Raw genomic sequence first — 15762 nt, 5'->3', positions numbered from 1 at the left:
CGTCCACACTGGCCTCCTCTCACCTGCCTGCCACACAGGAGCCGGGTGGCTGTACGCGGCTCCACCTGTCACCGTCTGGACTCTCCTCAGCAGCTTCCTGTGTGACGCCTTAAGAAAAGCTCAGGCTTCCCGACAGGCCTTCAAGGCCCAGTGATCGGCCTGCCTCTGCTCCTCCCCGTCCCTCACTGCGCACTGGCCACACGGGGCTCGGGCCCTAGAGCAGAACCACTCTCCGCCACCCCAATTCCAGCTCCCTCTGGGCCACAGGACCCAGCAGGCCTGTGGTTTCTTCCGAGAGGCCTTCCCCCGACACCTTCCAAAAGCCACCTCCATGTTTGAACGCTGGGTTCAGGGTTTAAAGTAATGCTCTGGAATATTTAGGTATCCAAACTCCTCTAGACTGACTCATCATTACCAATAATAGACTCCACAGACTTAAACCACAAAGACAAACTTCCATTTACTACGTTCCACTCCTGGCAAGAAACTGCCTCAGTAACACTGATCACGTCTATGAAGCAAAATCCTAGCAGACAACTGTCTCCTTGCTTTGACTTCTGGATTCTGGAACCCTGAAACTACCCCTTAAGAAGCAGGTGTGGGAAAACACACACCACAGTGTCCTGTTCATGGAGAACGGGGTCCACCCTGCTGGCTGCTTCGGGAGATGCAGAATGAGTGCCTCGGAGTCACACATCCTCTTTAAAATTCCATTTAGAAACACACGTCAAACAAGCTGTGTAGTGAAAACCACCCACCCAAATCAGACAAATAAACAGGTATTACTTCATTTAGGAATTGGAGAGTAAAGTAAAAAAGCCAAATTATGCTTCCTCGTGGCCTCCCCTCAAGGAGTGATGCACCCAGAGCATAAATGTGGCCATAAAGGTCATGTGTGCATGTGTGTGTGCATGTGTGCACATGTGTGTGTTCATGTGTGCATATGTGTGTTCATGTGTATATGTGTCGGTGTGTGCACGTGTGTGCACATATGTGCGCGTATGTGTATGTGTCTGTGGTGTGTGCGCGCGTGTGTGCGCACATCTGCATGTGTATTGTGCATGTATGTGCACTGTGTAAGTATTGTCCTGTGGGCACATGTGTCTGCATGTGTGCACACATGTATGTGTGTGCACGTGTGTGTGCATGTGTATATGTGTCCGTGTGTGTGTGAAAGAGAAAATTAGTCCAAAACTTATTTACAAGGAGAAAACTGTATGACAAGAGTGGTCATATGTGTGCGCATGTGGTGTGTGCACATGTGTCTGTGTGTGTGCGCATGTATGTACTGTGTCCGTGTGCACGTGTGTGCGTGTGTGTATGTGTCCGTGTGTGTGTGAGAGAGAGAGAGAGAAAATTAGTCCAAAACTTATTTACAAGGAGAAAACTAAATGACAAGAGTGGTCAGCACAACAATCCTGGGCGTGGAAAAGAGAAGGCCAAGTGGCTACCTGCCTCAGCCTAGCAGAGCAGGCCAGAGCCCAGCTGCCTGCAGGAGGAGGACCAGGAAAGAGCCAACCTGCTCCATCAGAGAACCTGAAAGGCTCAGGAAGCGAAGGTGCCAGGTGCCTCCGGAGGTGGGTGCGGGGGATGGGTTGGAAGTCTCCGTAAGGAGGTCCCGCCTCCAGACCCTGCAGCCAGCCCTCCGACACCCCTGATCCCAGCAGGAAACAACAGGTTTTCAAGCGGAAAGGCAGGAACAAAGAAGCTCTTGGCCTGGGGACACCACTGCGTGTCGGGGGAGGCTCTACTGAGTGACCGACTTCCCAGACGGGGACACCCACACCCAGAACCACAGCAGCCAGGCTCCCCACACTCGCCTCCCCACCAAGCAGGAGAGGAGCCCGGTGACGTCTTCAGGCTCCCTCCGTGGAGCGGAGACCCCACCACCACCAGTCGGTGAGGCCGCCCCCCCAAGCCCTCCCCACACTGGCCAATGCCCACGCCCCAGAGGATGGACACTGACCATCAGGCACCCAGAGCAGCATCACAGCAGGAGCCAGGGACCAAAACAAACCTGCAGAAATTCACAGCAAAGCCACAATGGAGAGCAGGGAACTCCCAAACAACGAATATTCTTACATGAAGAAGAGAAAGCACAGCTTTAAGAGCCAGACGTCACCAAGAAAGGAGGGCTCAGACAATAAGAACGCACTCAAACTCTACACCTGACAGCAGCAAGAAAAATTCGAAAGGGCTGGAGGACAAAGTTGAGAGTCTCAAAAAAGACAATACCACAAAGACAAAGAAATGGAAGATGAGAGACAAAAAGGTAAGAAAATGTAAGCCAAGAAGTCCACATTTCAACTATTATTAGAAAAAGGAAAAAGGAAAGAGAAATCATTGAAGAAACAAAACAAAAACATTTTCCTAAACACCAAGGGCAGGAATTTCCAGACTGGATAGGGCCACCGAACACCACGCCTGGGCACAGCAGATTAAATTTCAGACCACTAGGAACTAAGAGTAGAGCCACGCCTTCAAAACTGACGAGGAAAAGTTATTTCCAGTCTAGAATTCTACCCCAGCCAAATTCTCAATTAAGTATGAAGGTAAAAAATACTTTCTTAAAATCAAAACTGCAAAATCTATGAACAATTTTACCTCCTATGCACTCTTTCTCAGGTGCACCACCAACCAAGTGCGAACAAACACAAGCCCAGTGGACAGACATGCGGCTCCTAGGAACAGGCATCCGGGCAAAGACGAGACCCTCAGGACCACATGAAGGGAGGTCCCCAGAGGGCAGCGTGAGCAACAAGCTGTCCAGAAGACCAGGACCTGTTCCTTCAGGAAGGGCTTTCCCAACAGGGAAGGAGGGGCGAAGAGGCCACCTGCTGTGTCCAACCACATTAGGGGGACCCCACGGTCACGTCCGAAAGCTCAGGGCTGGAGAGCCCCGGGTGCAGTAAAAGGTCCGCAAAGCCAAAGGCAACTTAAGAGTTGAAGCATTATTCTCAGCTAAGAATATTTTCAGATAGAAATTAAATGTTACACATTAATTAGATGTAACATTGTAACATATCAGAGAAGGGGAAAGGAAAGCTTAGGTAAGTTAAATCCTCAGCATCCACAGTAAGAAGTCAGTAAATAATGACTAAATGGGAAGAAAAACACCCATGAATGGCATAAACATGCAATTTTTAAAAATCACATGTTTTAAAGTAAATATGAGAAGAACTGACTGTAAAGTGAAAATAACTGACTCTGAAGTTTAGGAATGGGGGAGGCGGGGTGAAGGTTAAGTATTTTATAATTAATTTCTTAAACTACATTCTTGACCTTATTTTTAAATGTTTTAAACATTTAATTAAGGACAAGAAAATAGCAAAAAAAATAGCAAAAAGACCTGTCCAATTGCTTACAATAACACCACCCCCTCCCCGTCATACTAGGATCACCATCTTTGGTGATGAATGACCCTCCAGACCACTGGCCCTGACCTTGGCCCCTCAGATGACCCAGCCCCCACCAGAGCCACCTCTCCACAGGCACACTCCCCATGCTCCTCTGCAGGCATCCCACTGGCCCCACCCTTCCAGCCACCAGTCAGGTAAGCAAACTGCTCCCCAATGCCCTGTCCTGCCAGCAGGACTTAAGACCCACTCTCCCTCCCTCCCTCTCTCTCCCATGAGAGAGTCCTCACCACCTTTGAGCCTCCAGCTTCTATCTGCCACATAGACCTGGGCGTTGCCACCTCCTCTGCCCCCGTCACCGCAAAGCCCCGCAGAGCAGCTGAGATGCCCATTTCCCAACTCTTCTCTCTCAAACGCCACCCCACCCCGCTCACCCCGGCTCAGTCCGCTCCTGTGACCCTTGATCCCTGATCCCCTCACCGGCCCCTGACTGCTAAGGGCTGCCACATCTGGCGCTCCAGTCATGCTCCTGGAGAGCTGGCCCCACTCTACGGTTCAGAGAAAAGGCTTGGAGCCAGGCAGCCTGGGTCCGAATCAGCTCTACCACCTCAGAGGCAGTGGCCTTGGGCTCCTGTGCCTCAGCTTCCTCATCGGTACAACAGGGAGACGCACAGTACCTACCATAAGTGCTATCATGAAGACCAGACATGTGAACGAAGGCAAAGTGCTTGTGAGAGCTACGCTCCCTGGGCGAGCCTCCCAGGCTCACGGCCTCAAACACCACCTAGAAACAACGCAGCCGCACTCCTACTCCGAGCCCAGACCTAGTCTCGGAGCTCCAGCCTTGGCTATCGAACTGCATACTCAACATCTCTCCCCGAACCTACTGGCCATGAACAGGGACAGGATTTACCCTCCCAGCTCAGGCAACTAAAAACCTGGGCGAAATATACGGAACAACAGTTTTCAGACCCCGTGGAACAGACTGGAACAGTGACACTGAGAGACAGGAGACAAACAAGAGGAGACCCAGAAGACCCAGAGGTGTCCCTGAAGTGGGGAGGAGGCTGGAACATGCAGGGCAGAGCGCGGGAGTGCAGCCTGAGGCTGGAGAGCCAAGCCCAGGGGCTGCGAGGGCCTGGTTCTCTGATTACCACAGGAAGCTCCTGAGGCCACGGCAAGAACCACCAGGAAGAAGCAGAGGCAAAGGGGTGGAAGCTGGCACAGGGCCAGCAAGCCAGAGCACAGAGACCCCCCCCCCAAACCACAGGCCGCCGGGCAGCGTTCCATGGAGGGGCTCCAACCCTCGAGAGTGGGGCAGGACTCACCCCAGACTAGCACTGGTCCCTCCTTGTAAGAATAAAGCGATCTCCAAGTAGCTTAGCTTCATCCCAGAACACAGCTTGAGAGCAGTTAAAGAAACACACAAATACACAGGACCAACAAGGTGAAATTCACAATGTCTGGCATCCAGTAAAAAATTACCAGGCATGGAAAGGAAAAGGAAAATACAACCCACAATGAGTAGGGGAAATCAATCAACAGAAACCGACCCAGAAATGACACAGACGGCAGAATCAGGAGATAAGGACATTAAAACAGCCATCACGGGGCGGGGGGGGGGCGTGTGAGCAGAGCTCAGTGGTACAGCATGGGCTCAGCACGCACAAGGTCCTGGGTTCAGTCCCCAGTACCTCCTCTAAAAATAAATAAACAAGTAAACCTAATTACCTCTCCCCCCAAAAATAACAAAATGAATACTCTTCTTAAAAAAACAGCCATTCTAACAATATCCCACACCACAGCTCGTGAAGGTACAGACTGCCACAAGCAGGTTAAGAGACACAAACAACGTGACCCAAGCTGAGGTTCAAGACATGAGAAATACAATGTCCGAGATGAGAAATAAGCGAGGGAAATTAACAGCAGGTCGGCCCTTGAAAATTAGTGTGCCAGATGACACAGCACAGAAACTATTCAAAATGAAACAGAGGGAAAAGACGGAAAGAATGCGCAGAGCACCAGTGAAGGGGGCAGAAAAAATATCTGAAGAAATAGTGGCAAGTTTCTCCAATTTGATGAAAACTATAAACCCACTGATCTCAGAAACTCAAATCCCAAGCACAAGAAACACGGAGAAACTTACAGGGCACTTCCTAAACAAGGCTGACCCCAGCCAGCGAAAGGAAGGGAACTAAAAGCAGCCAGAGGAAAAAGGCACAGGCCGCACAGACAGACCACGGCACTCGCAGCAGCAGCCTTCCCCCTGGAAACCACGCGAGCCCAGCGAGCCCAACGCTCGTCTGGAGCCAAAAGGGTCCGGGTGCCCACTCCACACCGTCTCCACCCTGTGCAGTGGCCAAGACACTCCCAGCACCTTGTCTCCTTCCTCAACCCTTGCCACGACCCCTCATTCTCAGTACAGAAACCACATGATCGTGTTAAAGGCAAAAATAATTCAGATCAGATCACTCCTGTGCTGAAAACCTCCAAGAATTCCTACGAGGCCTTGGCCATCTGCCCTCCAGCCCCGCACCCCACACTCACTCTGATTAGACATCCCCTACCTGCTCGGGCAGGTAACACACACACCTGAGGGCCTCCACTCCTCTACCTGAAGAGCCCTTTCTCCAAAGTCCCCAGGGCTCACCTTCACTCTCTCTATAGTTCCTTAAAATACACCTCCCCCAGGCTACCGAACCTGACCACCTTCTACGGACTGGAGACCCTCTCTGCTGCCCCCTGCTTTGTTTTTCTCCATGACATATAGAAGAGGGGGTAGATGAGTGGACGGAGATACACAGATACGTGTTTCTCTCACGTATTTTGTCTGCCTAGTCTCACAAGAATTTAAGTTTCTGAAAGTATAGGAATTTTGTCCATTTGGTTAAGCACTGAATCCCCAATGCATGGAACAATGTGCGGCACACAACGGGCACCCATCAGATTTCTCAAATGAATGAATGAACTGTACAATTACGTCAAAAAACAGAATCCAGAAAAATAAAGAAATAAATTTTGAAATGCACATCTTCAAAATACCCTTCACTCTTGGGGTTGTATCAAAACATGAAAAACTATGTTTTCTTGGCTTAAAAATTTAAAGAACAGATTTACATTAGATCTACAGCAAACACTACGTGAGAGAGCGCACGCCAGACAAGCATAAGCACCAGCAGGGGAGCACTTCCTGCCCCCAGGGACCAGCTCTCCCAAAGGACAGCTGGAGGGCTGCAGCCGCAGGGGGCACAATCCCACAAAGGCCAAGCCTCCGGGACTGAGCCACTGAGCGGCCCTCGGCCAGTCACCTCCCGCCCTCCACTTCCTCCACAGCCTCGGGGCGTGGGGGGCCTGGGAAAGCTGGGTGTGCTACTCTACGCAGGGACCACTCAAACCGTGGTTAAGTAATACTGCAGGGAGAGTTTGAAGCAAAGAATTAAGTGAACACAAGCCACAAGCTAATTAGAAGAAGTCACTGAGATCATGAGGAGTCTGTTCTGGGGAAGGAGGACCTGCTGACGACAACTCACAGGTGGACAGAAGCTTCCACCACATGCCCTGGCGCAACTCTGCACGCGCTAAACCACACGGGACTCTGGTTCTCACAGGCACAGTGAGTTTCGAAAGAAGGTTCCGAACCGGTTATACTGTACAAGACCAAAAAGAAAGCTACCGAACTGTAATTTTCAATAGCAACAAATGCAACCCAGAAGTATCACAAGATACTCATTTTCTTGCTCTATTTTATCTGCTGGCTGTTTAGAAGACTATTCAACATCCACGTAGCGCCCTCTTTCAGTGCTACTTAAACTGCAACTGAAACACGTAACTGCCCTCTCAACCTCACCAGGGGAAGGGAGGCTGGCCACAGAAAAAGCAAAACACAGCTCCCAACACAGCACCCCCGCCCGAAGGAGCTCAAGGTGCATTAAGGACATGAAATAACTAACCCTCACGACACCCTTCTGTTGCCATCAGAAGGGATTTTAAAGGTTAAAAAAAAAACACCTTGCCATGCAAAACAAAAACCAAGCAACTCAATTTGGAGTCTGGTCTCCCCACTTCTTTTTTAAAAGGGGAGGTAATTAGGTTTCTTTGTTAATTTATTTATTTAATTAATTTATTTTTTTGATGGAGGTACCTGGAATTGAACCTACACACTCTACCACTGAGCTATGCCCTCCCTCGTTGGTCTCCCCACTTTTGAGCAATCCTGTAGACAGACGCCAAATCCTGGAGCATGTAGAAAGAACTGTGCACAGGAATTATCCTGAAAGGAGAGGATGAAGACAAAACCACGCACCTCTCACTGGGTTTAAATTTCGGGCAAAAAGGAAGACTCTGGGCTCTATAGGGCCACAAGTTGCAAAACCAAGAAAGAAAAGGGAACAAAATCAGGATCCGACCGAAACCACTGCCGAGAAGTTTTTGTCCTAAAAGAACACATCCAGCAGAGTCAGCCACTCAACTCCCTGTCTCCCAAGGAAGCTACGTGGGGCCAGAGCCTAGCCAGGGAAGGGGGTCTCGGCCTCCCCGCAAAGACCATCGTCTCTCTCTGGGGCACAGGGCAGATGCAGGCACCTCGCGCCCTCCTCGAACCCGCGGGCCCACCCCACCTCCCAGCTGGCGGCTCCCTCAACAGCCTCCCACACCCTCCTTGTCAGGGGACTGTGAGCCGAGCCTTGCTTCTCTCTGCCATCAGTGCTGAAGGGAGAAGCATGAGCACAGGTAAGCAGCAGAGACTGTGTCTTAAGGGCAACACTTCCAGAGAGGTGGGAATTTGCCTCCCTTCCCGGCGTCCCCCCACTCCTGAACCCCTTCCCGGACCCATCTTCAGAGCATCACATTAAAACCCGGCCACTCCTTCCTCACGTGCCATTTACTCTATGCATCTTGGACACACCCGTACAACCCTCTCTGCAGCAGAGGACAAGAGCTAATCTTACAACACAGCTCGACACCCACCTGTCCAAGGGAATGCCCACCAGACTGTCCACCCTGAAACTCTTCTCCTAATAAAACGATACACACTACTTTTCATGACATTTCAGCTGTGTCAACTTTCACACCAAAGTTGGGAAGAAGGCAAATGCCAAAATCTGTAAACATAGTTTTGTAATCTGACATCTTAAGACATCATGTGACCTGGTGAAAATTGTTCATTTCTGTTTTCTGGTATCATTTAATTTATTTTGTTAGACTTGGGGCAAAGTTATTTAACTTACGCCCTACTGCACCAGAACCTGACAAAAGCCATCAACTTTAACTCACAACGTGGTGTCCACATCAAACGTCAGGCCAGACCCTGTGCTGACCAGAGTGGGGGCAGGATGGGAGGTGCCGTTCCTCTGCGTCATACGTTCATTTCATCACCCTGGACAAGGGTGGGGAGTGGGGACCAGACACACTAAAGGAAACAGAGTGCTCGACAAGGCCAGAGAAAACATGAAATGTTCCAACAGCAGACTCAGAACTACCTCTCAAGACACCCAAGCACCTGTGTCCCTCTAATGTTCCCTCTGCCCCCCAAACTGGGGGACTCCCAAGGACCCACCTCATCCACCCTGCTGTCCTCCTATTCCCCACGCTCTGCGTGCAGGAGTTCCGACGCAGGAGGTGCTCAGTGAAGACCAGGGCACTGGCAGAACTCATCTCCCTGTGTGTCCGCCAGCAGATTGGGGTCGGGACCACGGGCTACATTTCTCTGAATCCCACACAGTATTTCACACAAGAGGCCCAGATGCCATCCCTTATCCAAAACCTCAGGCCCAACTGGTCCAAGAACTCAGAACTGCTCGGCCTATGGGAGGAAGCACAGCACATGGCCGTGGACCCCGGGCCCCGCCACAGCCTCCTGAAGCCCACACTCTCAGGGAGGGGACCACACACAGCTTCCTGGCAGTGCAGTGCCAAACAAGTTGACCACAGACCTATAAAAAAGACTTTCAATTACGGAGCCTTGTAAGTTTTGAAATTTGAGCTAAGGCAGGACAGCCTCACACCCAAGAAACTGCAGGTGACACTGGAGGAGTGTAGAGCCCACTCTCTATCCACAGCAACACAAGTGCCTTTTCCTACCGCCTCCTGAGTCCTACTCTCGCGCCGGACTCTCTCTGATCTTTGTAAAGCCAAGAAATGCCATTTAATCCCACAAAGACAGCATTTCCAATAATTCCACAGCTACAGAATCCTGACACATGCTGATGCCAGAAACAGCAGTGACAATCACTGCAAGAGGAAAGAGAAGCAATACTAAGTACCTGGCCTGAGAACACGCTTATCACCAGGGCACTTCAACATCTCATAAAAGAAACAGTGACCCCCGAGAGCAGCCAGAGGAAGACACAGGGAAGAACACACAGCTATTTCCCAGAAGCAGCAACCACCAACCTTGGCAGAAAATTCAGCCAGGCCAAAGACTTCCTTCCTCCTCCAGCTTGGTGGTCTGTCCCTCCCCTCAGCCTCAGCACGCACTTCCTAAATCAGTTTCTAAGGAATATAAATTACGCGTAAGAGTGCAAGAGAAAATATGCAAGAACAGCACTCACTTTTCAAAAGGTCAGCATTTTTTAAATGGACAGTCAAGACTAAAATGAACCTTAAGTTGTTTAAAAAACTTTTAAAGTTAAAAGCAGACTGACAAACTCTGATTCCAACCTTTATTACTGCGCAGGAAAATCAAGTGCCACCTTTGTGTTTCATTTTCACACTGAAGTTTAAGCTGAATTTAAAATTTATGTTCAGTTTCTCCATGTCCAATTCATGACTCATAACAAATGGAATTTGACAAACAAGTAAAATGTTTTAAACTTTAGTCATTCTAAAACCTAACACAAAGGCGTGCCGAATTTCAACAGTTAACAAAAGCGGAGGGGATCAAGTTGGGTGACGACCACAAGCAGCAGAGCACTGAGGGGGACCCTGCTCGTTTATCGTTGTGCCTGCAGCAAAATTGCATGCTTTCTCCAAGAACATGGGAAATTCGTTTTTTGCCAAATGGCTAATTACATCTCTCCACTTGATTCCCTTCATTTGAGTGAGTGCCTGAGGGATTAAATAAAATGCCTCCAAGCACGATGGAAGTGTCTTAACCCATCTGTGCAGCCCCCGCTGCCACGTGCACAGAGGAATAAATGGCAACTTCCTGCCCACTGGCAGCGTGACCGGTCCCACAAGAATAAAGACCTATCACTTCTTCCCTTCAGTGCAGCCTGACGGTTCTGCAGTCAACTCTGAGTCTGACGACGTTCTCAACAATAGTCTAGTATTGACATGTCAATGGCAGAGCATCAAGCCCCTCCACTGATATTACCACATGTGTAAAAGCAAACAAGAGTGCCAAAACAACTGAATAAATAGCCAGTGATTATTATTTCCCCAATTTCAGCAGTTCTTTCATTTTCTTTGACTCAACTGCTTGAATATTTTAATGTCAGTCAATGCAAGAGCCTAGATGGACCTCCAGCAAGTGTGCTGAGTGAAAAAAGCCAATCTCAGCAGGTCACATACCGCACAATTTCATTCACACAACATCCTCAAGAGGTTATGCAGAGATGGAGAACAGATTAGTGGCTGAGGCACATGGTGGGGGGAGGAGGGGAGGGCAATACAGTGCAGCACAAGAAGGCCTTGTGATGGTGGAATAATTCTGTATCCTGACTCAGGATGGGGGTTACGTGATGCTGTATGTGACCCGAGTACACAAACCTACACACACACACCAGACACCAGTGTACATAAAACTGGAGAAAGGTGACCACGCCTGGCATACTGCACCAGTGTCAGTTTCCTAGCATTGGAATGTCCTGCTTGCCCACTTTTAAGGAGGCGGGTAAGGAACGCTGGGATCTCCAATCCATTTCTTAGCAAATTCCTATAAATCTAAATTTATTTCAAAATGAAGAATTATTTTAAAACTGGGACTAAATAAAATTGAAAAAGAGCACAAGAAACAGTTAATGAAGTCCCACACACTGAACTCATATCAGCCAAATTCAGGGCCCCCAGGCTGAGATCAAGCAAAAAGGATCAAGTTAATCTTACGAGGCCCTGAACTGCTTCACTACCTGGGCCCCAGGAGCTGCACGGGCCTCTGTGGCACACAGAGCAGGAGCACAAGGCCCTTTGGAATCCGGGGCACACACTCGGTGCCAGTGCCAGCGCTGAGGGGTCAGGTCCCCAGTCAAGCCCCTGATGGGAAGGGCAGAGAGCAGCAGAGCTCAGGCACAGCGGGGGCTGCAGGGACTGCAGCGCGGGAAGGTACAGGGCCGACCAGACTCCAGTGACACATCAGCTCAAAACCCACCCCTCTGTCAGGTGACAAGACTGAGGCTTGGGGCCGTGGTTTCCAGTCGGTCATGGGGCTGGTGAGAGGCAGAGGGTCCAAGCTCCTGCGGCCAGCTTGGTGCCCTCTCCCCACACAGTCCAGCTACATTGACCACCATCACAACAGGAGCACAGCCAGCACACAAAATCAGAGGCGGGCAGGGGTTGGGGAAGCAAGGGCCCCTCCCTGCCGCCAGGGGTCAAGCTCAGACTAGCTCTGACCTGGGTTTGCCTTCCAAGCTCACGTTTGCCACCAGCCCACAGCAGGGTAAGAATGTGACAGTGGTGCCCGCCGCCCGGCGCACACCAAGGCCCTGTAGCAGGCGGCTCCAGCAGCCTCTCCAGGTGAGGTCTCTAGCAGGAGAGCGGTGACCAGCAGGGGAGGGGTGACACGGCAGACGTGGCCCCACCGCAGGCAGCTCCCGGCGCACAAACTGCCGACCCAGCTCTGAAGGAAGGGGCTCATAGGACAGCGAGGTGAGAAAGCTGTTTCTGAGAAGGGGCCATGCTAAATATTGACGTGCCCCCTCCCCGTCCCCCCTGCAACGCGCCCCCCCCCCCCGCCCCAAGGATTGGGCAAATCTTCCTTCAGGGAAGAAATTGTCTCATTCACTGATCTACACCAGTAGCTCTCAAAGGGGGAGGGGGAGGTAACTTTGCCCTGCAGGGCAGCGGCTGGAAACAGTTTTGGTTGTCACAGCTGAAGCATTCAGAAGCCAGAGGGAGGCCAGGGAAGCTAAGAAGCACAGGACAGCTCCACACAACAAGTGACTGGCCCCAAATGTCACAGTGCAGGGGTGGAGAAAGCCTGTCTGCACAGTCAGTCAATAAGCCAGGGCCTAGCTATGTGGCAGACCCAGCACAGAACACGCGTCCAGCACGCAGGTGACCAGTCGTCAGAGAAAATGGGTTTCAATCTCAATGAGCTACCAAAACGGAAGGACAGACGTCACAGCTAGTGTAAGGCTGCTAAGCCTCAGCCCAGGGGTGCCCTGAATTGGCAACACACACACACACACTTAACTCTACAAGATGCGTTATAATCATGAAGGTTACTATCCTGGAAATTACATTACACAGCAAAAGAAGAGAAAAACGAGGCTACTGCCCTACTTGCAGAAGCACAGACCTCAGGCAGTGTTTCCACACCAATTTCTTGCTGAGGAAGGGAAGGGACCCAAGCTCCCTTCCACAGTCTGGGTCCTCCATAGCCGTGTGAGGAGCTGAGGGGGTCATGGGAGGGTTCAGCACAAGTAGCATTTACCAGGAGGTGAAGTTACAATCATTCTTCCAAAACACGCAGCAAACCCCCAGTCAAATACCTGGTGGATAACAAAAAATAAAACCGAACAACAAACCAGCTTTGTGTTAATTTTTTGTAACTAAATAAAGAGAACGTTCCTTGACAACCAACAGGAGTTTCTGCACACCAAAGCCAAATCTACCGGTGGACCCATGCACCCACTGGCCTCCCGGCCCCTTTCACCTTTCGGTGTGGATTTTTCCACTCTGAGAGGACACGTGTCCCTAAGAACGCTGTCCCTGATCAGACAGCAGGTAGAGCAGCTCCCCCACAGCCATCCCACCCATCCCCTACTGCCTGTCCGGATTCCTTGAGGAAGGAGTCATTTTAACCAGGGCCTAATAACCCGCCAGAACCCGGGTCAGAGCTGCTTTCACAGCAAGACACGGGTGCTGCTACTTCCACTTCCAGTGAAAATCCACGCTATTTTGGAAAATGCTGGGTTAAATGCACCATTACTAGAAAGATGGGCAGACTGCTCAAGATGACATCATGTTGGGGAGGGGCGTCTTCGCCAGACACCCCTCAGCGATGCCACAGCCCCCACGCAGATGGAGGACGCGCCTCGCACACCCCGCACCCCGGGCCCCCGTCCACACTGCCAGGACCTCAGCTGGCTCCCCAGTGGCCTCTCGCCCCCCCGCCAGGTCTGTGCCCGGGACCCCAATCCCGAAGACGCCTGCCCCCTAAGTCCGTGTCCGGGACCCCAGCCCCGCGCCCCCGGACCCCCGCCCGCCAGGTCCGCGCCCGGGAACCCAGCCCCGCGTCCCCGGACCCCCGCCCGCCAGGTCCGCGCCCGGGAACCCAGCCCCGCGCCCCCGGAGCCCCGCCCGCCAGGTCCGCGCCCGGGAACCCAGCTCCCGGAGGCCCCCTCCCGCCTGCCAGCCCCCACACCGGCCTGCGCCCCCTCACCCCGCCCCCGCCCCGCGCAGGCCGGGTCCGCGCCCGGCCACTCACAGTTGCGGATGTCTGAGATGAAGACCGCCAGGCCCCGCATCCCGTCCCCCTTCGACACGGCCGGCATCTTCGGGCCCGGGGAGCGGCCTGGGCTGGCGAGCCCGGGGAAGGAGCGGGCAGCGGGCAGCGGGAGCGGGAGCGGGGAGGAGCCGCCTCAGCCCAGCCGCCTCAGGCTCCAGCGCCGCTTCGGGGCCGCCGCCTCCGCGTGCGCGCACGCACGCACGCTCGCAGCAGCACGCACGCGCACGCTCGCTCGCTCGCGGGGCGCGGGGACGAGCATGGCGGCGGCGGGCGCGCAAAAGCTGCGGGTTTGCGTCCCCTGGTCCTCCAGCGCGTGACGGCCCCCGAGGCTGACCCACACCCACACCGCTGACCCCACCTACCACCCGAGACCCCTCACTACCCTTACCTGCACCGGAGACCCCCACCGCCCTGCCCAGCCCGGGCCCTGAGGCAGCTTGCTGCCGGCCTTGGGGGACCAGTCTCTACCCGGAGCTTCGAGGGCCTGCTGCGCATCGCCAAGGCTGTCCAGAGCCAGCTCCTTCCTTCAGGAAGGAGACTGAGGCCGGAAAACTGCGCACCCCCACCCCGACAGCACCAGCTGACCAGGGCCCAATCTTGAATCGACTCCTCAATGACCACCGTTGCCACCACCCAATTCCGCAGCCTGGGGCCTTGGTGGGCACAGACCACCGGGGAGTTTGGAGAGCTGGTGGCCCTGCTGGGCTCTCCTTTATGAAGAGGGATGGCTCTAAAGAGGACCCTTCCTCATCTGAGGTTACCTGGCCCTGTACCTGGAACTGGCCCAGACCCGGCTGCGTGAGATTAGGAGTGGCTTCTCGGAGGAGGGACTTGGGGATGCGCAGACATCCCACCTCCTCTCGGTGCTGACTCTGGGCTTCCCAAGCTTCCTCGGATTCCCACAGGTGTGTGTTGGGGGTGGTCCCAGAGCCTGATGAGACACACAGGTGGCTGTGCGAAAGACCCTGGCCTCCTGCGGTGCCTTCACAGGCCCTTTGGATCACTTAGTCACCAGGCTTCCGGCCTGAGTCGATACAGCCCTCCCTGAACACAGTCACTCCTCAGCCAGGGACCGGCCCCTTTGCCATGTGCAGGGCTTTCTTGGGTTGCGTAAACTGGACACGTGTCTCGTTCTGGCCATCGGTGGTCACAGCACTGTTCCCGGCCTCTCTTCCTTCCGTGGCCAGTGGGAGGGCAGGGCCCCCACCCTTGCATTCTGAAGGGAGCCCAGGGCTGATGGCACGGCCACGGTGCCACGGGCCTGCAGTGCTAACAGGCGGTGTCTTGGCTCCTACCTGGGCCTTTCCACTTCACGAGTGACCCAGTTCCCTTCCCTAATCTCTGGAGTTGCAGGCAACAACCCTTCCAGAAAATCAGGGTTAACAGCCTGGTCCAAGCATAGCTAGAGGAACCGAGCAGCCAAGCGTGTTCAGCTGAGCAGTCCTGGGCCCCCAGTGGCTACCTGTACTCTGCAGGAATAACGTGCTTGGCCAGGCTCTGGGGACTGAACCCATCCCCTGGCATGGGAAGTGTACAGAGCACGAGGAACTGGAGAAGTCTGTGGTGAGTGGGGGGGTCCAAGGAAGCCTGACCACCTGTAGAAGGTCAGCGATGAGCTCAAACCCCGAGCTGCTCGTGGACGTTAGGGCAGCAGGACCCGCCTGTGACCAGCTCTCACTCTCACTGCCCTAAAACTGAGTCCAAAACCATACACAGCTGGATACAGATTGTTTCAAAAGAGACACAGAAGGTGAGTCTGTGGCCTCCCCAGCCACGTTCAGGGACAGCTGGAGCACTGGT

General features: G+C 52.9%; 1 protein-coding gene across 6 annotated transcripts in view; it reads right to left on the bottom strand.

Annotated features, from left to right (window-relative positions):
• AP2A2 (adaptor related protein complex 2 subunit alpha 2) overlaps window positions 1-14944 on the bottom strand; it is a 61784-nt gene extending 46840 nt beyond the window's left edge. Inside the window, exon 1 of one of the 6 annotated variants that reach the window (XM_074371345.1) lies at window positions 14817-14944. Coding sequence is in view for 3 of the 6 variants with exons in the window: in XM_074371342.1 (XP_074227443.1) it covers window positions 13942-14008 (67 nt within the window). In the remaining 3 variants the exon portion in view is untranslated. Of the gene's footprint in view, window positions 1-23; window positions 95-12810; window positions 12902-12945; window positions 12983-13941; window positions 14159-14816 lie in introns of those variants that run through there. The other 5 variants (XM_074371342.1, XM_074371343.1, XM_074371344.1 and 2 more) reach the window with 5 other exon arrangements.
• Between the last annotated feature and the right edge of the window lie 818 nt (window positions 14945-15762).

This window comes from Camelus bactrianus, chromosome 10 (assembly GCF_048773025.1).
Source record: "Camelus bactrianus isolate YW-2024 breed Bactrian camel chromosome 10, ASM4877302v1, whole genome shotgun sequence".
Classification (NCBI taxonomy): domain Eukaryota; kingdom Metazoa; phylum Chordata; class Mammalia; order Artiodactyla; family Camelidae; genus Camelus; species Camelus bactrianus.
The sequence above is the reverse complement of the archived record's forward strand: the minus strand, read 5'-3'. Positions and strand labels throughout refer to the sequence as shown.